General features: G+C 47.1%; 2 protein-coding genes across 4 annotated transcripts; both read left to right on the top strand.

Moving 5' to 3' along the window:
• Positions 1–872: 872 nt before the first annotated feature.
• Positions 873–5467, top strand: LOC136496811 (probable metal-nicotianamine transporter YSL16). 2 transcript variants are annotated; one of them, XM_066492569.1, is made up of 8 exons: positions 873–1017; positions 2388–2840; positions 2948–3120; positions 3395–3492; positions 3617–3751; positions 3847–4036; positions 4120–4234; positions 4321–5467. In XM_066492569.1, the coding sequence occupies exons 2-8, from the start codon at positions 2450–2452 to the stop codon at positions 5247–5249; spliced, it is 2031 nt and encodes a 676-aa protein (XP_066348666.1). In that variant the 5' UTR covers positions 873–1017; positions 2388–2449; the 3' UTR covers positions 5250–5467. The 2 variants fall into 2 exon arrangements, with proteins under 2 accessions (XP_066348666.1, XP_066348665.1); XM_066492568.1 differs by lacking the exon at positions 873–1017 and having other exon boundaries at positions 2357–2840.
• Positions 5468–17596: 12129 nt separating this feature from the next.
• Positions 17597–22244, top strand: LOC136496808 (probable metal-nicotianamine transporter YSL9). 2 transcript variants are annotated; one of them, XM_066492563.1, is made up of 8 exons: positions 17597–17744; positions 18082–18541; positions 18627–18799; positions 19806–19903; positions 19990–20124; positions 20217–20406; positions 20479–20593; positions 20677–22244. In XM_066492563.1, exons 1-8 carry the CDS (start codon positions 17625–17627, stop codon positions 21597–21599), a joined length of 2214 nt encoding a protein of 737 aa, XP_066348660.1. In that variant the 5' UTR covers positions 17597–17624; the 3' UTR covers positions 21600–22244. The 2 variants fall into 2 exon arrangements, with proteins under 2 accessions (XP_066348660.1, XP_066348661.1); XM_066492564.1 differs by lacking the exon at positions 17597–17744 and having other exon boundaries at positions 18076–18541.
• The last annotated feature ends 3657 nt before the right edge of the window (positions 22245–25901 follow it).

Here is a 25901-nt window from a genome sequence, read left to right as displayed (position 1 = left end):
CACCTATTAGCAGGGGAGAGTTTGGATCCGGCTGCTAATAGGTGGTTGCATACTGAGTTGAAGGTACATAAACTATTAGCACCTTTTAGCCACTACAAGCCTTTAAATAAAACTAATAGTTAGCAACCCTTCAGCTAATAATTAGCATATTATTAGCAGGTCTATTTGGATCTATTATTACTAATTTTAGTTGTTAATTTTTATTGCTACAATGGATCAAACAGCCTCTAAACAGGCTGTTAGTACACGAAACAATTAGTAGCACAAAATTATAAATCGAGACAACCAGTTGCGCTATCAATCGTTGATTTGGGAACAGGTCATCACCACATGAGTTCTCCAAAACCAACGGTTCAGCGAAGTAGTAGTGCAGAAAAACCGCAGATGCCTGATATGAGCGTGACCGTACAAGATTACGACGACACACAAGACCAACACCGAAATTTTGTCAACCATCTTGTACGCACCCCAAGGCCCTCAACATGTGAACGGCGAACCCGGCACTTGTTCAATCGAGACAAGCTCCAAGCCACTGGTTCCAGTCGTCGCGGTCGCGGTCGCAGTCGCCGTCGCACGCCAAACCAAATTTAACACCCAAAAGTCAAGCGAGAGGGAGCCAGCGAGCAGCGGCAGCGAGGTGGTCCATCCGTCCACGTCGCGGCCCCGGCTGGTCAAAAGATCGCGCGCGCATCGCTGACCGATCGACCGGCCCGCACCCACCTCCCTCACCTGCCACTGCCATTCTCACGCACACGCACCGGCGCGCGTCCGCTGTCCGCAACCCGTCCCGTTGTACTGCAGGGCCGAACCTTGCCTGCCTTTTGTACTGCCCGGACCCGGATACGATCATACGAAGCGCAGGCGCAGTACACCGCCTGGTTTTGAGCGGCTGCCGCCGTTGCTTTGTATAAAAGGGCCGCCGTGCCATTCCACCGTCTCGCGGCTCTAGCCAAGTAGCCAGGGTGATCGGCGTCCGTGCTCGTCGATCAGGCGCTGCTGCTTCGGCAAGCTAGCCAGGTGAGGTCCCCGGTCCTCAGCGTGCCTGGTCTCCGCTCTCCAATCCGCGCCGAGAAATTTGATCTTTGGCTCGATTCTGGCTGTCTTGTGCGTCAGTTTCGCGTTTCCGTGTCTGCTATCGTCATAGTCCGTTCTTCTTTTTTTTGGGTGTTCCTGCCCTGCTCGAGTGATTTCTGGCGTCGGTTGCGTGGTTTTCAGTTCAGAATTCGATCTTTTCGGCCAATCGGAATCTGGGTGCCGCGTCTCCTATCATCTGCTCGTGACATGTACGTTAGCGTTTCTGGATCCGTTCTTCATCCGTCGGGGGTGCCTCCCCATCTCCCGTCCCCATGGAGAAGAAAATTTCTCATCCCCATCTCCATCAAGTGTCACGGGAAGACTTTCTCTCCATCCCCATTCTCACGGGAAATTAGTCCCCGTGGGGATCCTTATGGGCCGCAAGTATTTTATCGTCATCTACAAAGTTTACACTTCAAACTTTATTTAAGTAGCACATATATGTTCTATAGCATTTTCGCTTAATAAAAAATGGTTTAAAACCCTAAGTAATACAACAGGACTATGAAATGTAACTTTCATTTCACATTTTCGTTGATCGTTTCGACAGGAGTTAGGGTTGCAACATTGCTTATATATCATAGGTATTGGGCATTATCAGTATATGAGTCTTTGAAATCAGGTCTCCGCGGGGAGCGGGGACGGGACCTGCATACCATCCCTGCCCCCGTGATCTCCGACGAGGATAACTTCAGCCCCATTTAATCCTCCATGGTGGTAGAATTCATCCGCGGCGAGTCAGAGAACGGGCCCGTTGACATCTATAGTTCTTCATCCTTCCTTATCTTGTCTGACCCTTTTGGGAATTTCGGTTTCCATTACAAAACTGACTAAAATATCGAAGAAGAGAAGGGAGAGAGAGAGAGTGGAATGGTTTTAACAATCCGAGATTCCGAGTCCATCCAGATTCCAGCTACTCACGCCCGTGCAGCTGTCAGTCCAATGCACGAGCACATGGATGGCGCAGTGGCATCCTGCCTAGCCCTCTAGTTAGACCAACTTTGCACCTTCAAAATTTGCACAGTATAAGATTCTTCATTACATTATATTATATTAAATCTTTAGACACATACATAGAGTATTAAATATAGATAAAAAATAACTAATTATATAGTTTGATTGTACTTTACGAGACGAACGTTTTAAGCCTAATTAGTTAATGGTTGGACAATTATTACCAAATATAAACAAAATGCCACATTACCACTACAGTGCAGAGTGCTTTTTGGATGTGCAAAGTTTGGGCAACTAAACGCACCCCTAGTGTAATTTCCGTGGACAAATGAACTCACAGCTCCGCCTCCACACTGCAGCCGCCGCCGCCGCCGTCTCGGAGCTCGAGCTGCTGGTCCCCCGGGGCCCAGGCTTCGGCGCCATGGACCAGTTCCAGCGCGACCCGGCGGGCGCGCAGGAGATCGAGAAGACGCCGCCGGCCGAGCGCGCGGCGGCGCCGGACATGGAGTCGGAGCCCGCGGCGGCGCGCGTGGCGGAGCGCGTCCCGCCATGGCGCGAGCAGATCACCGCGCGCGGGATGGTGGCGGCGCTGCTCATCGGCTTCGTCTACACGGTGATCGTCATGAAGCTCAGCCTCACCACGGGGCTCACCCCGACGATGAACGTCTCCGCCGCGCTGCTCGCCTTCCTGGCGCTTCGGGGCTGGACGCGCGCCCTCGAGCGCCTAGGCATTGCCTCCCGCCCCTTCACCCGCCAGGAGAACACCGTCGTCCAGACCACCGTCGTCGCCTGCTACACCATAGGGTTCGGCGGTAAGTCGTCCATCCATCAGGCGGCCGGCTTGCCAATCGATGATGAGCCCCATCATCCCAAGCATGAAGCATCCGCCGTCGTTCTTGACCATCGTCTGAATCTGCAGGTGGGTTCGGCTCGTTCTTGCTGGGCCTGAACAAGAAGACGTACGAGCTCTCCGGGGTGAACACGCCGGGCAACGTGCCGGGGAGCTACAAGGAGCCTGCCATCGGCTGGATGACGGGATTCCTCCTCGCCGTCAGCTTCGTGGGGCTCCTCACCTTGCTTCCACTCAGAAAGGTACCAAACTCCTGTGCTCCTCTCTTTCTCTGATCTTTCCATGTCACCTTTGAGCGTTTACTATTTGATCCGCGCTTTCTGAAATTTCTATGGTTGCTGTTGCTCTCAGAACTTCTCAATTTTTCGTTTCGAAGATTTTTAGTTCAATCTTTCAGCACCAATTTTTTTCTCAATATAATAAAGTATAGTGTAAAATGCTCCGTTTTAGGGAACCCGGGTATTTTCTCTTGTTTTCACCTTTCTGAGATCGAGCTCCAAACTAAATACTTTTCAGGTGCTCGTCATTGACTACAAACTCACTTATCCAAGTGGGACTGCCACTGCGGTTCTCATAAACGGGTTCCACACACCACAAGGAGATAAAAATGCAAAGTACGCTATTTTATTTCATTTCAGACTTTCAGCCATGCTGGCGAAAGCTTCCCGACTTCCCCCAACTTGCCAACACGATAAAACTGAAAACCTGAACTATTTACCACTTTCACCGTCATGCCAGAAACCAGGTCCGTGGATTCCTCAAGTACTTCGGGATCAGCTTCCTCTGGAGCTTCTTCCAGTGGTTCTACACTGCCGGCGACAACTGCGGATTCGCTCAGTTCCCTACTTTTGGGCTCCAAGCTTTTAAACAGACGTAATCATTGTTGTCTTTTTCGTTGTTAAATTTTATATGTTTCAGTGCACAAAGGCACCAAAAGGTTCACCTCTCTGAGCCCTTTGAACCGTCAGGTTTTTCTTCGACTTCAGCCTGACGTATGTTGGCGCCGGGATGATCTGTTCGCACCTTGTCAACCTCTCGTTGCTCTTCGGCGCCATCCTTTCCTGGGGCGTAATGTGGCCACTCATCAGCAAGCAGAAGGGCAACTGGTATTCTGCAAATGCGTCTCAAAGTAGCATGTCAGGCATCTACGGGTACAAGGTACTACTAATTGGTTTAACAGTTCTTACATACTAAAACTAGCTTCAGTTCTTAACCCCATTCCCGATTGGTTCCCCGATCAGGCCTTCCTCTGTATTGCTCTTCTCGTGGGAGACGGCCTCTACAACTTTGTCAAAGTCATAGCTATCACTGTCAAGAACATACGCGAGAGATCACGTCGCAAGAACCAGAACAAAGGTAAGTAAATAAAGCGGTAAAAAAAAGATCCGATTACCTCACAGAAATATCCTTACTTACTATTAGCTGGAATTTGTACTATGTAGTGGCGGACGCGGACACCATGGCGCTTGATGACATGCAGCGCGACGAGGTGTTCAGCAGGGACAGCATCCCGACCTGGCTGTCCTACACGGGGTACGCCGCGCTCAGCCTCATCGCGGTGATCGTGATCCCGATCATGTTCCGGGAGGTGAAGTGGTACTACGTGATCTTGGCGTACGTGCTGGCGCCGGCGCTGGGGTTCTGCAACGCGTACGGCACGGGGCTGACGGACATGAACATGGGGTACAACTACGGCAAGATCGCGCTGTTCGTGCTGGCGGCGTGGGTGGGGAAAGACAACGGCGTGGTCGCGGGGCTGGTGGGTTGCGGGCTGGTGAAGCAGCTGGTGCTCATCTCCGCCGACCTGATGCACGACTTCAAGACGGGCCACCTGACGCTGACGTCGCCGCGGTCGATGCTGGTCGGCCAGGCCGTCGGCACGCTGATGGGCTGCGTCCTGGCGCCGCTCACCTTCATGCTCTTCTACAGGGCGTTCGACGTGGGCGACCCGGACGGGTACTGGAAGGCCCCCTACGCGCTCATCTACCGCAACATGGCCATCCTCGGCGTGGAGGGCTTCTCGGCGCTGCCCACACACTGCCTAGAGCTGTGCGCGGGGTTCTTCGCGTTCGCGGTGCTGGCGAACCTGGCGCGGGACCTCCTGCCGCGCCGGCTCGCGCGCTGCGTGCCGCTGCCAATGGCCATGGCGGTGCCGTTCCTCGTGGGCGCCAGCTTCGCCATCGACATGTGCGTGGGGAGCCTCGTGGTGTTCGCGTGGCACAAGCTCGACAGTAAGAAGGCCGCGCTGCTGGTGCCCGCCGTCGCCTCGGGGCTGATCTGCGGCGACGGGATCTGGACGTTCCCGTCGTCGCTGCTCGCGCTGGCTAAGATCAAGCCGCCCATCTGCATGAAGTTCACGCCAGGAAGCTAGAGAGCATATAGGGGAATCCGTGTAGTAGAATTACAAATCAGCCTATTCTAATGTCCATATGAGCTGGTGGATCATGTACGGTATATATATATGTATATGTGTGTGTGTGTGTGTGTGTGAAATGGAAATGTGAAGGATGACAAGATGAATTGCTTGTTGTCTAGTGCTCCTAGCATATAGTAGAGCATTAATAAAACTTACACAAACTGTTACTGCAACTAGCTGTGTGTTTCTTGACGCGACCGAGTGCCACAATTCCCCAACTCTTCCGCTTCAGTGGAGCAGCTTCACTCAGCGGCACCGTTTGCTATCCTCTGGAACTTGGAAGAGAGAATTGGGCACGGCGTTTCCGTGCGCCGTGCATGCCAGAGCCAGTACGCGGCCGCCTAACCCGTCGGCATCAACGATGCTCCCTTCCACCGCCACGGTTCGCTCAATTTGCCCAACGGTTCCTCAGTTGGCACCACAGGCTGTGGTTGTGGGGTGCGGCACCTCCCGCCTTTTTTTTCCCGTTTGGTGCCTCACTCTCCGCCACTACCTCGAGGTTCCAAACGGAAACGGACCAAAGAACTCGCCGACAATTTGACACATTGAATCGATGCTTTGCTGAAGAATGCATGCCGTACGCTTCCAAAAGGGTGGCCGGCGTGACTCGTCTCTGTCGTTACTTTGTTCTCGGAACAGACGTCCCCGAGCTTGCCTCTCACAGTCTTCACTGCTTAACTGAAACAAGAGGGCACGGACATCTGTCGACTGAGAGTGCATTTCATGTTTCAGTGTAGCTGGCATCGAGCTTCCCGTCAGTAGTGAATGTTGCTGTCGTGCTATGCTCGGTGGTCGTGGTGGGATAGGCTTCACTCACTGAGCAATCGGATGGATTGGGACTCTGTACACGCGCATCGTTTTGCACTATCATGATAACGGAATAGAATCTAGATGCTACTGTATCCACTTCCATTGCACCGGCAGCGACTGAGGAGAGAAGGATCGACGATTTTTTGTTCCGTCTGTCAGCTCTACATCCACATGAAGCCGTTTGACGCCGTGCCCGTGCGTGAGGGTCACCACCACCATTGGAGCAAACAAGGAATTCGCTGCAATTTTAATGGGCTGGTTCATGAGTTTGCGCTTTTTCGTCTTTTCAGGATCCCAGTTGGGCTGAGCCCACTAAACGTACTTGCCAGGTCCATCTTGTTTTTATTTTCTTCTTTTTACAAAGGTCTTTTGTTCGTTTCCCTCGTACTTTACTTAACCCTTCAACTAAAATTCAATCAAGACTTCAAAACTTTTACCACCGATCCAAATGTTTAGTTTGGAAATATAAAAAACATATGTGTACGTACAATACTATAGAGAAGATTTTTTAGCTATGATAAAATCTTATTATAAAGACTTCTAGCAATCAATAGTTTCTAGAGGCGAGCGGTTTTGTATTGCCTCCATAGCTGATACTCCAGTGCCCACTCCTGAGATCAGGGGACCATCTTTTGCTCGTGCGTTTTTCCCCGGCTGCTATAGCAAATCACTGTGCAATACTTTGGTGGTCCAAGTAATAAAATAATGACCCCGTTCGTTTCGCTGAAAAAACAAGCCGAAACACTGTTCTAGCTGATTTGTCGTAAGAGAAAAACACTGTTCCGGCTAAAAAAAACAAGCTGAAAAGTACGGATTATAAGACAAGCGAACAGGGCCAATGCAAGCATGGGACCTTCTGGTCCATGTACCTTCATATTCCACACATTGAAGTTCACTACTCTTGTGCATATGCTCCTCTCCAAGCACTCTATGTTGGGTAAAAAATTACTCAAGCATCAAAGTTTAAACACAAGATAAAGTTGTATTCATTTCCATCCTCGTCCTGTATATGTCAGAGAGGGTATTTATAGGGGACCTAGTCCTTGTATTTTACACAAAAATGACTATTTTACCCCTAACTCAAATATTTACAACACTTTTCAACTACGAGGGCGAAGTGGTCTTTTTTCCCTTCTGAGTCTTCATTCTCCAACTTTTCACCTTCAATCTTCTTTTGTCTTCATATCTTGGGACTTAGTCAGTTCTCGCCCTGCTTCTTTTCTTTCTTCAAAATGTTAAGCGAAGTCAAATATTTGTCTTCGCTTGGCTTTGTTTCCTTCTTCTTTTCAGCGAAGACAAGCTCTCTCTAGCGAAGTCAAATTCCCTTTCCCGAAGTTTAAACTTTCATCTTCGCTATGCTTCTTTTCCTGCAAGCAGACTTTGTTATGAAAATTATAATTTCAACTTCAAAGTTTGGATTTAAAATGAAGACAGAAAACGACGTCCCGAACTTTGGAGTTGGCCGTTTATAGCCGTTAGACTGTGAACAGTTCTTGTTTTTTTTGAATTGCAACGTTCATATTTGACTGGCGGAAGCTGAACCGTCAGGTTTGACCCGAAGCCGTCTATATATACTTCGCTCCCTCCCCTTGTTTTTGCTGCTTTGTCGAAGATGGGGAGGTGTTGCTAAATTTTTTTCGAAGCGAAGTCGAAAAATTTAGCGGAGCCAAACTCTTTTTCGAAGACTATTTTTTCCAAGGGTAAAAGTTTTCATTCACTAAAGGTTAGTTTTAAATTTGTTTGTTTTTGTTTTCTTTCTTTCTTCTGTTGTTGTTGTTTTTAATATTTGTTTTGATGAGAAATTTCTTATTTTCTGGATGTCTGATCAAGAGAAGAATACTTCTGCAAACTCTCCAGTTGAATCTAATCAATTTGACTTGGGTGAAGATTTATTGGATGTTTCTGCGTCTGAGTCCAAGTTAGTTGGTGATGACACGAAGTCTTTGAAGTTTGGCTAAACTTTGATGGATGATAAAGAGTTAGATTGGATGGTGGAGAGGGCGTCTGTTCGTTTGCCTGTAAATGAAGTAGTTCCTGATCCGAAACCTCATGAATGTGTGGTTTTTCGAGATCAATTTACAGCTGGACTTCGTATGCCATGTCAAGACTTTCTTGAAGAACTTCTGAAGGCATATAATATAGAAATGCATCATCTAACTCCTAATGGAATTGCGAAGATTGCTCTTTTTATTTGGGCAATAAAGTCTCAAGATGTAAACTTGGATATCAGGGCTTTTTGTGTTCTTTATGAGATGCATACTCAGTTTAGGAGTAAGAATGTGGATGGGAAAACTATTATTAAGTACTTTGGTTGCTGCAGTTTTAAACCTGCTCGAGGTGCTAAGCAAATTTCTCCAGCTTCCAAGAATAAATGGGTTGAAAATTGGTATCGGTATTGGTTTTATCATACGGTTCCAATGGTCGAAGAAAAGGATGAGTCAAGGAAAATTGTGAAGCGCCATCCATTGGCAAAATTATTCTTCCAATTGAGTGGATCTTTTTCCCGCCGAATCCATAAAGTGGGTGCTCAGCTCTTACTAACATTTTGCGATCAATTTTCATGGCGTCAGTTGTTGATGTGAATATAATGTCAGCGGAGCTGTCTTCATCAACCAATATTTTTTAGGCTGCCCAACCATCAATGTTTGCTTCGATTACCATAGCATCCATATGTGGGTAATCTTTCAACTGAAGGTCTTCTTCTAAAAATATGATTGACAGATGGGACCATCTTGTTTTCTTGTATGGGTCTTCCATTAAAATTGAATTTACTCTTCGAAAGTAATTTCTTCTTTGACTGTTATTTTCATGGACCATGATATTTTCTCCCATGATCATTAGTATTCTTCCTCTACTAGGGTTGATTGCATTATTGTTCATTGCTGAAATTGATGGGGAGTTATTTCTTGCTTGGCTTAGCTGTTTTGTGGGTTGTTGTTTGCCACGGAAGCTTCGAGTTGTGCTAATTGAACATTGAATTGCTGAGATTGATTTTGTCTCCATTGACTTTGTATGGAATGGTACATTGCTAGGGGTTCATAGCTGTGTGCGGAAGGTGGCCTTAGAAGTAGTGCTTGGGTATGTCCATAATGCATTGGGTAATAAGTTTGATGTGAGATTTGTTATTCTTGCTTCACATGATTGACAACTTTTGGTTGGCTTGGTGCCATGTTTTTTTCTTGGGCTTCTTCGATGCCTTTTTTATTTTAGGACACATTTTAGATGTGTGTCTAGCCCCTTTGCCATGAATAATGCAGTACATGTCTTCAGGTTTTAAAGGTGCTCTTTCTCTTTCTCTTCCTCCTTTTCCTCTTGTGCCAAAGCCTCCTCTTTCAAATGTTCTTTCATTAAATTGACTTCGCTGGTTATATTGATTTTGGTGAGCATAATCACTTTTGGCTGTTGAATTATTGTCATTCTCAATTTGATTGACTTGATTGTGTGGTGTAAGTGGTCTTCGCTCATAGTTGTTTGGTCTTGGAGGATGGAAGTTGTTGCTTTGCTTGATTTGAGCCCTGAAGTTGTTTTCTTCTTTGATTCTTTTTCTGTAGTCATCGTTTGACTTGCAATATTTTTTAATGACTTCGTAAAGCTCAACAACTGTATTTGGTTTTTCTCGAGCAAGATGAGAAGCACATTGGCCTACTCGAAGCCCTTTAATTACGGCTATTATCACCACTTCATCTGGGATGTTTGGGATTTGTGCTTTAATTTGGATGAATCTTTTGAAATATTGACTCAGTGGCTCTTTGATTTGTTGCTTGCAATTGAACAGATCTATGTCTGTGAGGTCAGCTGGTTGAAATCCTTAAAAGTCAACACGCAAGTTTGCTTTAAGTTGATCCCATGAATGTATGGATTTTGCTTTTAGCGAAGAGTACCATTGTTGTGCTGGTCTTTTAACTACCATGACAAGAGATTTTGCCAACGTATTTTCATCGCCGCCTCCAAAAATTAATGCGGCTCTAAAACTCATCAAAAATTGCCTTGGGTCAGATTGGCCATCGAAAGTTGGTATCATGTTAAATTTGTACCCCAAAGGCCATTGTGCTAGCTGCAAGTTTGTTGACAGGGGAGAGCTTGTGTCAATTGATATAAATAACTTTTGGGGTTCTTTTCTTGAGAGGCTTTCATTGCTGAATTTGGTTCTTCTAAATTTATGACTTTGTGGCTAGCGCTTTGAAGTTGTTCATTCAATTCACGAAGGGTGGCTTCGGCTTTTTCTATTCTTTGTTTGAGAGACTTTTCCCTTGCTCTCGCGTGACATTCTTCAAGTTCTTTTTTCTTTCTCAGCACTTGTTCTTCTAATTCTTTAAGTCTTTGTTCTTCGGCTTTGCTTGCCTTTGAAGAGCTTGGGTCTTAGGGTACATCTTTTTTCAAGACTTTGGTCTTTGACTGCTGGTGGGTCATCTTTGGTTACCCTAGTGGTAACTTTCTTGTTAGGTCTGCCGAATAGCTTCGCGTGGTCGTGGGAGTTTTTGAGCAAACACAAACGGTGGGTGCTAGATGTTGGGTAAAAAATTACTCAAGAATCAAAGTTTAAACACAAGACAAAATTGTATTCATTTTTATCCTCGTCTTGTACATGTCAGAGGAGGTATTTATAGGGGACATAGTCTTCGTATTTTACACAAAATGACTATTTTACCCCTAACTCAAATATTTACAACCCTTTTCAACTACAAGGGCGAAGTGGTCTTTTTTTCCCTTCTGAGTCTTCATTCTTCAACTTTTGACCGTCAATCTTCTTTGTGCCTTCGTATTTTGGGACTTAGTCAGTTCTTGACCTGCTTCTTTTGTCTTTGAAATGTGGAGCGAAGTCAAATATTTGTCTTCACTTGGCTTTGTTTCCTTCTTTTCAGTGAAGACAAGCTCTCTCTAGCGAAGTCAAATTCTCTTTCGCGAAGTTTAAACTTTCATCTTCGCTATGCTTTTTTTTCTGCAAGCAGACTTTGTTATGAAAATTATAATTTCAACTTCAAAGTTTCATGGGCTAAGTTTTTCTGGCGAAGTTAAATCCCCAACACTCTACAAAATGAGGGTTCTCAAGGGGTCGCCTTTGCGATGAGTGTACTGTGCTATAAATCTGTAAGTCTATAATGCTATCAATTAAGTGTTTAAGCCCCTTACAAAGACATGAAAGAATCAGAGAGCAGTCTAGCGTGGAAGGAAGGTTCGGTTACGTGTTGATTAGTAAGGAAAGTGCCCTTGTGGTGTTTATATAGGCGCTGATTGACATTGGAAGCACCTCTTTAGTGGTGTTTACCTATCACGTTCACGCACAGTAGTAGATCAGAGGGGATAACACATGAGATAAGGATTTATATCGTGCGGCACCCTGCTGGCTGGGGATCGAAACCCATCGGGGGCAATTTATGCTGTTCGGAGAAAAAAAAACCCTCGCTTGCCTTGCGTTTCCCAAAGCACAGTTTGCGGACCGGCCCACTCACAAGGTTACAGGCTTCTGTATGCGGGCAAGGTATGGGGTTTGGGGGGTTTTCTCGACCTATGTGAGAGATCTCCTTCTTAAAGCGCAAAGCTCCAGAGCTGTCTAACCATATGAGGGTCGAGTTTTTTTATGATTTAGGTACAGATTATTCTACGGCCAGAGTGTATCATGAGTGTTTATTGCTTGAGCACCATATGCTGGTGTGGTCGGTTGGGAAAAGAGAATCGCAACTATACGTCTATGCATTGATGATATATCCAAGGTGCTAGTAAGGGGCTTCCTTCGTACCTCTCCTTATATAGTCTGGGATAAAACAAATAGAGTTTCGACCGGTTTACATATAATTTCCTAGTCGAAATAACCTAATAAGTCACACTTCTCTCATTTAAAAAAACTTAATAAAAAATACATCTACACCATCAAATTGATTTTATTAATTCTTTCATAAAAAATGTTTTAATGCATGTTGTTTATAGATATTTTTTTTCTAAAAAAACGTTTGTTAAAATTACGGTTTTTGGACGCCCTGTTCCCATCCGGATGCATCCAACCATCCACATAGACAAAGCACTCCGCACGCTCGCTCTGCTCACCTCATGTCGCCCGCTCCCGCCTGCGCCACACGCCCTCGCCTGCGCAAACTCGCCCCGCTCGCTATAGTGTATCGACGGCGTCGAGGTGCAGAGCCACGACACCGTCTTCATCGCCAAGTTCTTCGGCCGCACCAGCCTCATGTTCTTCCACACCACCGTCCCCGAGCGGCAGCGCCTAGGCCTGCCACGGCCGACTCCACTATGGCGGGCACCTCCATCCGCCTGCCGTGGCCGCCTCCACTGCGCCGGGCGCCTCGACCGCATCGGGTGACGCCATCTGCTGTCGCGGCCATCTCCACCGCGTCAGTTCGCCACGCCACCCGTTGCGCTAAAAAGGCATGTTGCCAACGTATGTTTTAGATGTTTCAGAGGTATGTTGCAAAGGTTTTATACGGATGTTGCAAAACTAGATTGAGATGTTGCATATGTTGCAATAGTTTGTACACGTATGTTGCAAGTGTATGTTTCCAATCTTTCATCTGTTTTTTAGATGTATGTTGCATGTGTGTTTATCTGGACATTGCATATGTTTCACACATATGTTGCAAGTGTTTTATCTAGATATTGCGTGTGTGTTGCAATAGTTTTCAAATGTTTTTACAAGTGTTTTAGACACATGTTTCAAGTATTTCATTAATCTTCTTTTGTATGTTGAAAGCATTGAAAATGAATGTTTCAAAAATAAATCGGGTGTTTGCACATTTTTTTTCTCGAATACGCACGAGTGTGCATATCATTGTATTAGAAGAAAGAGTTTATAATACAATACACCTCCCGGCCGTTAGTTTTTGTGCACGCTACATTATGAAATAAAAACATTCCTGATCCATGATCCATGGCTATCTTGACGACGTCCTAGCCCTGCGCCAGCACACGTAGCCCGCCTACTCCGGCCTGAATCCAGTGGTCGACTTCGGCCTTGATGATGTGCAGTAGGTCGCCGACAGTCGATGTCGACTCCCGAAAACATCTTGCGTTCCGTTCCTTCCATAGTTGCCAGGAGACGAGGGTGAAGAGGGAGTCCATGCCGTTTCGCCGATCGCCGTTGAACACTGACCTCAACCGGCCCAAGCACCTCATCTTTAGGTGTTTCCTGAGGGCGTTCTCTGCCTCTGATAGATGTCGCCGCTCCTGCGCGCAGTCTAGCCGAAGCACCAGCTCCCTGGCCATTAGGAGTTGTGTTTTGATCTAACCAATTATGGTCTCCAACTAGCTCTGCAGTTGGCGCACCAAGTTCCTGAGCATCAGGTCAAGCCGTGCCAATGGGTCGCATGCAACCGTGGGCCGCTTCCAAGCCTGAATGATGAATTCGTCGTAATCCTCGAACTTGGGCCAAAACACCTCAAAATGGAACCGGGCCTTGCTCATCTGGCCCATGTTTGTCTGTAGAAGTAAGGCGCAGTGGTTGGAAGCTTCTGAACCCAGTCCACGCAGATGCGTGTTAGGGAACAAGGTGTCCCAATCCAAGGAGACGAGGACTCTGTCTAGGCGGACGAGTGTTGGGTTCTCACGTTCGTTGCTCCAAGTGAAGCACCTCCCATGGAGTTGGAGTCCTACAGCTCAAGCACGGCCATCGTTCACCTGAATCTTCTCAAGTTGGCTTTGTCCACCTTGTCATTGCTCTTGTCGGCTTCGTTGAGGATGAGGTTGAAGTCCCCTGTCAGCGCCCATGGTCCGGGGCATGCATCCCTGATAGCCTCCAGTTCTTCAAGGAAGAGAACTTTGTCTCTATCCTCATCAGGTTGGCGTCCTGTGATGAGGATGCCACCATGAGTTTCTGACATTGGTAAGTAGGCAAACTCCGAAAACGCAATGCCCAACATCGACAGGACCATTGTATGAGGTATTACATCGAGCTTGGTTTCTTGAAGGCACATGATGGATGGCCTTATGTCATCAACCAGCGTACGTACTGCATCCCGCCGCGCTTGCGCGTTGAGGCCACGCACGTTCCATGACAATGCGGTTGTGTTATCCATAGAAACAGGAACAACCAGTTGGTGTGGGGCCTAAGTTTAGGCCGCCACAGCGAGTGGTCGGCGAGTCATCTTGCCGACGCATGTTATGTTTGCCGGGAAGAGCTCATCCATGGCCTCGCCCTCCTGATCCATCATTTTCTTGCTGAAGAATGCATCGAAGTTTCGCCTTTCCCTAGAGGAGGGTTGGGTGCTCGGATGCGTGAAGCCCATTGAAAGCATCTAGGCCCCAAGTTGGGTTTCAGTGATTAATGACAATACAAGATTACTATGACTAACATGTGTTTTGCAGAGATAAGTAAGTTAGGTCATAGTAATGGAGATCAATTGGACAATCAAGGTTATCATGCCCCTACGATGAAAATCATTTCGGTTTTCAAAGGATGGATGACAAGGTTAAGGATGACTAGTTCTAAGTGTCGATTGAAGTTGAAGTGACACTTAGAGTAGTTTAGGACTTTATTTTTCCTTTGGCCGTACTATTAAGGGGGGTATGGACGGGTAGCTTGACCTAGGTGAGTCTAGTGAGTTAGGTGTGGTGCACACTTGTTAAAACTAGCTCTAGGTAGCTCCTATGAATGCCTAAGATCCTTTGGAGCAAACTTCATTCACATATGTTCGAGAGTTGAAAGTGAATGGAGGGTCAAATGCTGACCGGAAGCTGGCCCCGGTGCGACCGGACGCTGGCCGCATGGTCCGGTCAGTTCATTTGATCAACAGACTGCGTTCGGTGCGACCGGACGCTGGAGAGGTCAAGTGACCGGACGCTGAAAGACATCGTCCGGTCGACTCCAGTAAGGTTCCAGAGAAGGGAATCTGCGACCGGACGCGTCCGGTCAGTACTGACCGGACCCTGAGGGTTCAGCGTCCGATCGAGTCCAGTAAGGTTTCAGTAAGGGTTTAATGCGACCGGACGCGTCCGGTCAGTGGTGACCGGACCCTGCCAGCGTCCGGTCAATACATTTTCACTGGTTCGTGGGTTGAACTGACCGGAGCGTCCGGTCAGTACGACCGGAGCGTCCGGTCACCCCGCAGAAGCTCATAACGGTTCGTTTTTCAGGCTGCCTTATAAATAGAAGCTCCACTCGTGTGTGGAGTTACTTTTGCTCATTCCAACAGCTGAGAAACACATTTGTGAGTGCCAAGAAGAGCAAGGTCCTAGTGAGGTGATTGAGATTTGAGAATCCAAGAGAGTAGCCTTATTAGTGAATCAAGAGTAGTCAAGTGTGCATCCATCTTCTCATTGGGCTTCGCGTGGTCAAGTGAGAGTCGTGCTTGTTACTCTTGGTGATCGCCATCACCTAGACGGCTTGGTGGTGATTGGGAGCTTGGTGATCACCCGGCGGAGTTTGTGGGTGACCCAACTCAAGTTGGGAGCGGCTTTGGGTGATTCGCCGCGACGGAGTGTCGAATAATCAACCCGTAGAGAGCACTTAATCCTTGCGCGGATCAAGAGGGAGCTACACCTTTGCGCGGGTGCTCCAACGAGGACTAGTGGGGAGTGGCGACTCTCCGATACCTCGGCAAAACATCGCCGCGTTCCTCTCTCTCTATTTACTTTGAGCATTTACTTTGAGCAATTCAATACTTGTTCTTACATTCATAGAATTGCCTTGCTAGAGTAAGTTTGGAATATATGTTGTAAGTCCATTGTGCGTTAGATTAATAGAATCATTTTTCTAGGCACAAGGGGTTAATTGGGCTAACCGTAGGATTTAATTATTGTAATAAAATTTAGAATTAGCCCAATTCTCCTCCTCTTAAGCATCTTGATCCTTTCACCCATCTTCTTTATGAGGATCACTTCCCCCCTCTTGGACACTGGGATGTGTCCCATCTGTTGAGCCACGATGCGACGGCTCCGGATAGGAATGGGCGCCTTCTTGGCCGGTGGCATTTGCTTTGGCGGCGATTTGATGAGGGGGATTCGCTGCTTCTTTTGAACGTCATTCGCGAACTTTGATAGGCGACGGGCCGCTTCCGCGCTTGGCGTGGTGGCCTGGCTATCGATCGCCGCTGCCAGGGTCGTGGGCGTCCCCATAGCCTGGTTGGATTCGGGCGTCTGCACCCCAGGGGCCGGAGACCTGGCGGATGTCTGCACGTCGCACGTAGCAGCCAATACTTCTCCCGTGGTCGTGACATGCGCGGTTGCCGCGCCAGCTTCTAGTACATGGGATGTCTGTGGGAATTGGGAGGGGCACGAGCAGTCCCCGCACAAACACGCGACACGGGCCCTTGTGTGGATGCGTGAAACGGAGGCGTAGAAATGGACTGTAGCTGCGGACGACCGTCTGGACCGTCCGGCGCTAGCTGTGCTGTTAAAATTAACTTAGAACGAACGAAAGAAGAAGGAAGGATTATAATTATAAAACAATGGCTTGCTTGATTCCGGAGTGCTTTTGTCGAGATGCGTCATGGGCATATTCTAATGGAATCGTATGAACGTATCCCGTTCCTTTGAAAGCAACCGCACATGAGAAAAGTAGAAAACCAAATCGCCTGTCGTCCTCCCCACACGATACATACACACATACAGGGCACTGTACACAAGTATGTTCATCTATCCTCGTGACCCAGTCGCTCAAAACCGAACGTCTTAGGAGCACGGGCACGGCCAGCCACGCAACTTTGTTCACCGCTGAACCAAACACGCCCCAAGCCCCATTGTCTGCTTATTAACTGTCCACTCTCACGAGGCAATACAAGTCACACACTCACACGGCCGCGCGAGGGAGGGGAGTTCGGTCGGACAGTCGGGGAGTCAGGAGTTTCAGGAGCGTCTGTCCACGTCCCGCTCCCGCAGCATGGCCAGAAAAAGCGGACGGCTTTGCGTGCGTGCATGAACCGCGCCGCCGCGCACCGGCTGGTGTGGTTTTCCGGGCAGTGATTCTTGTCGCTTGCCCATTTTGGCACTGGTGCCCGCGTGTACAAAGACCACGGCCGTGGCCCGGGTGCTCCCAAGCTCCCTGCTGCCGTCGCGTCACTGGAAGAGGGAAGTGAGGTCCGGGGCAAGTTTTCTTTTGATGAGCCGCTCTTGTCTCGTCACTATGGCGTTCGTTTCTTGTCGAGCTTCCGTTCCCAGGTAGGCAACGTCTTCTTGTTATATATATATATATATATAGTACTCCTACGCCACTAATTCCTTGAAATCATCGATGTTCGATATAGCGGGTCGATTTCACACCCCTGTTGTCCGTGTTGACTTCACTTCTTTTTTTTTTGGCTGAAAACAGAAATTAACCCCAGCCGCTCGTCCGGGCCGGGTGCGGAAGGGTGTTTCTTGCACGGAACCCAGCATCTCATTGTGTGCTGAAGTGGATTCTTCTCCCTTGCTTATTTGTTAGATTCGAGCTCTATGGCTGCAGCCTGCGTCTGGTTCCTTGCGCAGGAGCTCTCCCTTGCTTCCTGAGGAGCACTTCATACTGTGAAGCATCACCCAGGTAGGGGAATTTACATTTTTATGTTTCTTTCTTGTGAGTTATTGGCCTGTCAAAAATTGGAGATGCACTTTCTCCTTTTACCCATCACTTTCCCTCTTTTCGGCGAGCTCCACATCTCTTCCTCTGTCACTGGCTCAGTTCTGTGTTGCCCTTCTGGCTGGAGCAGGAGGAGCCGAGGTGTGGTGAGATATATTTTTTTTCTTCTTCTTCCCTCTGATGAAATTTCTCCGTTCCACTCAGAAATAAGGTCCATGAATTCTTCATAAAGTTATTTTCTTGCTCCATGGATTGCTTGCTCTCATCCTTCGAAGATCCCACTCGTGTTCATAAACTCGCCTTTGCCAGTAGAACTCACTGACACCGTACTCTTGGTCACCCACGGCCAACGGGCCAAGAACTCGCTGGCATGCGAGGCTTCCTCTTTTAATTTCACCAACACCCTCCTCCACTGTACCCGCATCCGAATCTCAATCCCCACGGGCACGAATCTGACGCTGCGAAAATCTTTCCGCCATGAAGCAGGAGCGGCGGAGGCGGCAACACCAACAGCAACACCGGCACCACAGGCCGCCGCCGCCGCGCCTCGAGCTGGCGATGGCGCACGCGTGGGACAGCGGGGGCCACGGCCACGAGCACCAGGAGGAAGCGGAGGCGGCCGTCTGCCTGTACGGCGACTCCGAGGCGGGCGAAGCGCGCGGCGCGGGGCGCGTGCCGCCGTGGCGGGACCAGCTGACGGCGCGCGGGATGGTGGCGAGCCTCGCCGTCGGCGCCATGTACAGCGTGATCGTCATGAAGTTGGCCCTCACCACGGGGCTCGTCCCCACGCTCAACGTCTCCGCCGCGCTCATCGCCTTCGTCGTCCTCCGCGGGTGGACGCAGGCGCTCGCCCGCTTTGGCGTCGCCACGCGCCCGTTCACCCGCCAGGAGAACACCGTCGTCCAGACCTGCGCCGTCGCATGCTACAGCATCGCCACTGGAGGTAAGAGACGTGCGGAGTTTTGTGATCGAATCTTCCGTTCTTGTCTGTGGTGACTGGTGACCTTGGATTGATGATGTTGCCGCAGGTGGGTTTGGCTCCTTCTTGCTTGGGCTGAACAAGAGGACCTACGAGATGGCCGGCGAGGAGACGGAAGGTAACGTGCCGGGAAGCTACAAGGAGCCCGGCATTGGCTGGATGACCGGCTTCCTCTTCGCCGTAAGCTTCGTCGGGATTGTTGCGCTGATACCTCTAAGGAAGGTCGGTAAACTGAGCTCTCTTATTTATTCCCAAGAAGTCAAGAACTGCGCGACATTACCTTTCTACCTAAATCTTGTTCCGTTCCCCATTATTGCCCGCCAAAATGTTGATCCTCTGGCAAGAAGTAAAATAAGCATTTTTTTTTGTCGTTCCACCATCCTGCTCTTTTCTTTTTTAAAAAAAGTTATCTTTGAGTACAAAACAGAATTAAAGTTCTCAAAAGAAAAGAAAATGATTTCTTGGCTGTATCCTTCCTTGGCGTCATGCACTCATGCGTGAGCCATAACATCTGTCTTGTTATCTTGTGGTTTGTGAACGTCAGCTTATTTCAGGTTTGCACAAGAGTTCCTCTCGGATTACGTATAAAAGGGGAAAAGGGACAAAAATTCTTAGAACTGTAGTTACGGATTACGTATAAGAGAGGGGAAAGGGACAAAAGTTCTCGGGATTATAGTTAGGCACTTTACTTTGGCGCAATGGGTAGTATTTCACCATTTCCACCATTTGATTGATGGTTTCCTTATTGTCGCTACTGGGCACCGTCTGCTGATTGAATTGAGTTGTTTAACCAGCTAGGTGATAGCGATGCAAAAAAAAAAAGTCCAAACCACTTGTGTTTCTCCATACTGAATGCTAGCTTTTTTTTACTTGTGGATTGAGGTATACATTGCCAAATGGAATGCATATTGTTTAGATAATGGAATAAATAGTAATGCGACTTCTGTGTCCATAGATGCATAGAGCTGCAATTGTTACATTGTTACAGCCAGACAACCAGTGTTGGCTGAATAAAAGTTAACAAGTAGTACAAGTGCACCGACACATGCATAAGTTGATAAGCTCATGCACAAAGTCGATAACTGAACATGTGTATTGTGAGCCCTTTAAAAATGGACCCAGTTCGTCTGAGCTTTTACACATGCTATTTCAAGAACTTCTGGAATTTATTAGGTTGTTTGGTGTAAGTGGATGGTGGAAATCTGCTACTGACGTTGTACCATTTCAGATCATGATAATTGACTACAAATTAACTTACCCAAGTGGTACTGCAACAGCTGTGCTTATAAATGGATTCCACACAACTCATGGAGATGCAACAGCAAAGTATGTCGTTCTCTCACATAACTCATTCCTGTAGATTCAGACAAAATTTCAATTTATTGAATTGTTTTTGTGTATGTTCACAATAGGCAGCAAGTGAATGGGTTCACAAAATACTTTGCAATCAGCTTCTTTTGGAGCTTCTTCCAGTGGTTTTACTCAGGTGGAGACAATTGTGGGTTTTCACAGTTTCCCACTTTTGGACTTAGAGCTTGGAAACAAACGTAACACAAGTCTTTTGGTTCATTAGCCGTTCAAGTTAGTTCCTGACTAATAAAAATTTCACCTGATGAGATATATGCTTCTTGGATTTCAGCTTTTTCTTCGACTTCAGTCTAACATATGTTGGTGCTGGGATGATTTGCTCCCACCTTGTTAATCTGTCTCTCCTTCTTGGTGCGCTTCTCTCATGGGGAATAATGTGGCCACTGATCAGTGATTTGAAAGGGGATTGGTATCCTGCAGATATGCCAGAGAGCAGTATGAGAAGCCTGCAAGGTTACAAGGTTTGTTAACAGTTCCATTTCATTAGTGCAAATCTATCAGTCATGTCTTACATACCTTCTCTTATTTTCTAGGCCTTCATCTGCATAGCGCTCATCTTGGGAGACGGTCTATACAATTTTGTTAAGATTGTTGCATTCACTGTTAAGAGTCTGCTTGACAGATCAAGACTGAAGAATGCAAAGAAAGGTGAATAGTCTGACTAACTCCTGTGAATATCTTTTAATTTTTTTTGTGAATATGATCTTATGTGGGTCTCATCCTATTTATAGAGGAAGACATTCCAGTGCTTGATGAAATTCAGCGCAATGAGGTTTTTACAAAAGACAGTATCCCCAATTGGCTAGCCTACTCTGGATATCTTGCACTATCAGTTGTTGCTGTGTTTGCCATTCCCTTGATGTTCCATGAGATGAAATGGTACTATGTTATCATAGCATACTTATTGGCTCCGGCATTGGGTTTCTGCAATGCCTATGGTGCTGGCCTTACTGATATCAACATGGCCTACAATTATGGAAAGGTTGCGCTCTTCATTCTTGCGGCCTGGGCTGGGAAGGACTCTGGTGTTGTTGCTGGCCTAGTGGGCTGTGGTTTGGTGAAATCACTGGTGTCAATATCCGCTGATCTGATGCATGACTTCAAGACTGGACATCTTACATTAACATCACCTAAATCAATGATTACCGCTCAGGCTATTGGCACTGCCATGGGCTGTGTCATTGGACCGCTGACATTTTTTCTGTTCTACAAGGCTTTTGACATTGGCAACCCTGATGGGTACTGGAAGGCACCATATGCTCTAATCTACCGCAATATGGCAATTCTTGGTGTCCAGGGCTTCTCTGCTCTGCCCCGACATTGTTTGCAGCTGTGCTATGGATTCTTCGGATTTGCAGTGGTAGCCAATCTGACGAGGGACCTCTTGCCACCAAAGTATGGCAAATGGGTTCCTCTACCAATGGCAATGGGGGTTCCCTTCCTAGTTGGTGCGAGCTTTGCTATCGACATGTGTGTGGGGAGCTTGATAGTCTTCATCTGGCACATGATTGACAAAAGTAAAGCATCTTTAATGGTGCCAGCAGTTGCATCTGGGTTGATATGTGGTGATGGGCTTTGGATCTTCCCTGAATCCTTGCTTGCCTTGGCCAAGATCAGTCCACCATTGTGCATGGCATTCAGGTCTTCACACTAGAGTAACAAACATACTTGACATCTAAGAACAGCTCCATGCCCAATCGGAGTAGATATTGGCATGCCAAGTTCGTCGGTAATTAGTTGCGCTGTGATACATGCAGGTAGGTAAAGGTGCAGTACCTATCAGGATGTTACCTACATATAATGATGTAACGTGGTGCCCAGTAAAATTTATCATATGCAAGATGATTCATCACATCAGAACAAATCATGGATGGATGCAAGAGCTAATAGTAGCCAAAATTTTGCACCATAGATTGAAATATTAACATGTACCCCAGTACCCCCTATAGTTTTGCAATACTATGGATCCACAAGTCGCAGTATGCAAAGCATCTTCCAAGGCCAGCTGATCCTATTGTTAATTCTCGATTTCCAGCTGCTTTTGGTAAAAGAAAAATGCAGTCAGATATATAAAAGTGGATTCGGCAAGTTTTCAGATGATGCATGACTGTGAATGGTTAGCAAACCATGTATATAAGTTGATGTATGGTTTTGCCATAACCTGGTTTAACAAGATGCAATGTAGTAAGAGGCATCTTCGTCAGGCATCTGATAGTCTGATACAATTGTAAAATCGTCTGTTCCATCCTTTTATCATAAACAAAATGCAGTCAGTAATATATCGATACAGATTCTGTGATGTTATGTTGATCTCTAATCCCAAACTGGGCTCAACGGCCCAGTTGGGCCTTTGATCAGCGCCCTGATTGGGGGCGTCCAGCCCACTATGGCTGTAGGGTCCCTGTCACACTGCGCAATAAATAGAGGTGGGGACCGGCGGCTCTGACTACGAGGTTCGCCTGAGCTATAGTTCCCCACCGAAATCCCTAATCCGATCTAGAGGGGCGCAGCCAGTGACGGGAAGCCATCAGCCGCGCTGTCGCCGCCACTACATCTACACCGAGGGGCTGCTATGTCGCCGGATTGCCTTGCAACCGCTACTGCACCGCCGCCCTTCGACTCGACACCGCCACTGGGTTATCGCCAAGCACTGCGATGGCGAGCCTATCTTCATCCAAGGTGGCCGAAGGTTTGCACCCTTCACCCCTCTCTTTCTCTCGTTCTGCTACTGCACTAGTAGATGTTCTAGGACACATGATTTTATTCAATAGCAAATAGACATGCTAGTTCTATGCCTAGAGATCCTGCTTAAGGTCTAACATGTGAATCATCAGGTGATGTGTGGCTGTGAATAGCTAGCAAAAGATGCATTATGGTTATGTATATTAAACAGGTCTCTGTGAAGAAGAAAAACTGTAGCCATTCAACAAACTCGATCCAATGACACATTGTTTACCAAAAAAAAAAATCGTCGCTGTACATTCCACGTTGCATAATCCTGTCGTTATCTCTAGTTCTCTACATCTGATCATTCCTTTTCAGAGAAAAAGTGGGACATTTGGTCCCATCAAAATCAGAAAATTTAGTGAAATCTTTGGAGGATAAGAATCTCAACCTGGCTTTTTCTCAAGGCAAACAAACGGAATGGACCCTCCAGGTTGTAGACTTGTAGCAGGGGGACCCCCCATCCCTCCCATGTTTGGCATGAGTAGCTTGGTTGACTCCATCCATTCCGCCATGATAAGGTTCTTGAAGCAGAAGTAACCCTGTAATTTATTTCCCTGTCAATTTCCAGGGGGCTCATACTTACATCATCACTAGGCCAAGTAAAGAAGACAGTAAAATAATGGTACTCAGGATATGCCTGATCACTTGGCCAGACGTGAAAGTGCCTTCTTGGCCAAAACTTCTTCGAGAAAACAATCTCGAAAGAAGGCAAGGCAAGCGTGATGCTTGCAGCCCACAGATTGTGCCGAAAACAATACAGTAAAGTGATGATCAGTTACAGTTGCCGTTTCTTCTGCTGCCCCCCTTGGTGCTTTCCGCGCGCGTCGCGGTCCAGCTGACGCTGGCGCGTGAAAGCCTGAAAGGGATGGGTCGGGCCGTCGGGGGGCATCTCGCGGCGAGAGATGCCAGTGCCAGGACCAGGAGCCCAGAACTTCCCACGCGAACCGCTCGGCGTGGATCGACGCCCATCAGACGTTTCGCTGGTGCCTTTTGCTGATTGGAGATCGGCATCATTCGGACTTTGGGACGATCACTGATGTCCTCACTGATTGGAGTGCTCCCTACTCAAAGACGTCTGAACGGCCTGAGATGCTGCTCGGTTTACTGATGGATGGATGGCGCAGGGTGTCGCGGAATCTTTGGCCCTACTAGGCTACTACTAGTAGCCTACGGTCCTAGTAGTAGTGATTTTGGTGCCATTGAAGGAGCAATAATACACTTTGTGCAGTCCAGAACTCCACTACCGGTCGAGTTTAACGGTCCAAGGCTGCCTTGATCCAGCAGCCATTGGAAAGGAAATGGGCATCCTATGCTCGGCACCGGACCCGGACCCTGGCGTATTGTCGTCTGCGCTTCTGATTCAGTTTGTCATTTGCAAAGGCTTCTGATTCAGTTGGTCGGTCGGTCTGCCTCACCGCAAAGGCTCGAGAGCTGCCAATCTGCCATGGGATCGATCATCTTCAAGGGAGGGCCACCAAGGAATGAGGCAAAGCATATTCGCGGGCCAGAACGGAATTCTCGTACATACGAGACCTAAACAAGTCGCTGCCGCTACTTGGAATACGTAAAGGCGGAGAGGGAACCGGGCCGTGCGTGTAAAATTCCTAACAGGTTCCATCAGAGCCCTCACCGGCAAAAGTTTCAGAGCATAAAAATTCTTGCCACGGCGCGCGCATACTGGCATCGTCGTTACTCCGTCGACAGACTGACGATGTAAGCCGAGCAATGATGTCGAATCTTGAGAGTAATTAACTTCCTCTGGTATGGACAAGGCTAACGATGGGGCGGTGCCGCCTTCACCGGAAAAGCAAAACGCCTGTGCAGTACGCGCGTGTGTACCATCAGTCCACCACACTGAGCCGGAAGAGTCCACGACAGCTGTAGGAGGCGAGCAACGATGTAAGGTTTTGTTTGCTTACCTCGGGTTTATATAAACAACTTAGTATATAATTGAGTGTTTATATTACTTCAAGTGGCCAACAGACATCTCAATTTGTAGGCCACCTTATATTATCCAGGCTCTCCAACTCATGTAATCTTATATGATGTTCCAGACTAGTTTATTTTCAATCTTGTATTCCACACCTATAAACTGGATTACACAATCTCACGGCCAAACCAACAGGGTCTAAGAAACGTCATCACTTCCTGTTTGGTTTATGACTAAAACTTGCCACGCCAATGATTGGTCAAGCCATAGTTTTTTCGGCAGCTGTTTGGTTCACTGCCATAACAATAACGTGCTATACTTTCTTAGCACCCTGTCCCACATGTCATGTACTCATTTTCATATCAAACTTTGACACAAGTGTGCATTTGATTTTGCTCTGTGGTAGTTACAATTTACCGAAGGTTGAATATGGCAAACTACGGCACCGACCAAACAAGCTCTTATCCTCAACACTGAAAGATTAAAGATGATTCGGCTTGTAAACTGCTGTTATCCTTCATTTAGGTGCTTTCTGCATTACGTTTTACCGGGTCAAAATGTGAATCTGAAGCTACTTACCATTTTAGGAAAGTTTCACTTAAAGTTTTCAGCTAAAACCATCAGCTCAGGAAAGCTCCTTAAGGGAATGCTATGTCGTAATTGAGTGTTTACCATCCTAATATCCAGTTTTTTTCAGAAATCGGCTTCGAAGGACATGACTTATCAACATGCTCAAGCAATGCAAAAGGAAAGCAATTGGACATATATATGGCCCCGTTTGCTTCGCTGAAAAAACAAGTCGAAACAATGTTCCAGCTAATTTGTTGTGAGAGAAAAATATGGTTCCAACTGAAAAAACAAGCTGAAAAAGTATGGATTATAAGACAAGTGAACAAGGTATACAAAAGCTATGAACACACCACACCTGTTTTGCACTTCTGCACACTAGACCACAGGTTTAATAGTGACATGAGCTCTGCTACACAACAATTTTAGCTATTTTGCATCATCTTCCGAGAAAATCTCTTTGTCAAAGGCCTTGTTTAGATACGGTCAATAAAGTTTTGGATGTCATATCGGATGTTACCTGGGGTGTCGCATGAGGTGCTCAAATACTAATAAAAAATAAATTACAGAATCCGTCAGTAAAGCACGAGACGAATTTATTAAACCTAATTAATCTGTCATTAGCACATGTGTTACTGTAGCACTTTTTTTGACAATTTATGGATTAATTAGGCTTAAAAGATTCGTCTCATAAATTAGTCGTAAACTATGCAATTAATTAACTATGTAATT

The sequence above is a fragment of the Miscanthus floridulus genome, chromosome 12 (assembly GCF_019320115.1).
Source record: "Miscanthus floridulus cultivar M001 chromosome 12, ASM1932011v1, whole genome shotgun sequence".
Taxonomy (NCBI): domain Eukaryota; kingdom Viridiplantae; phylum Streptophyta; class Magnoliopsida; order Poales; family Poaceae; genus Miscanthus; species Miscanthus floridulus.
The sequence above is the reverse complement of the archived record's forward strand: the minus strand, read 5'-3'. Positions and strand labels throughout refer to the sequence as shown.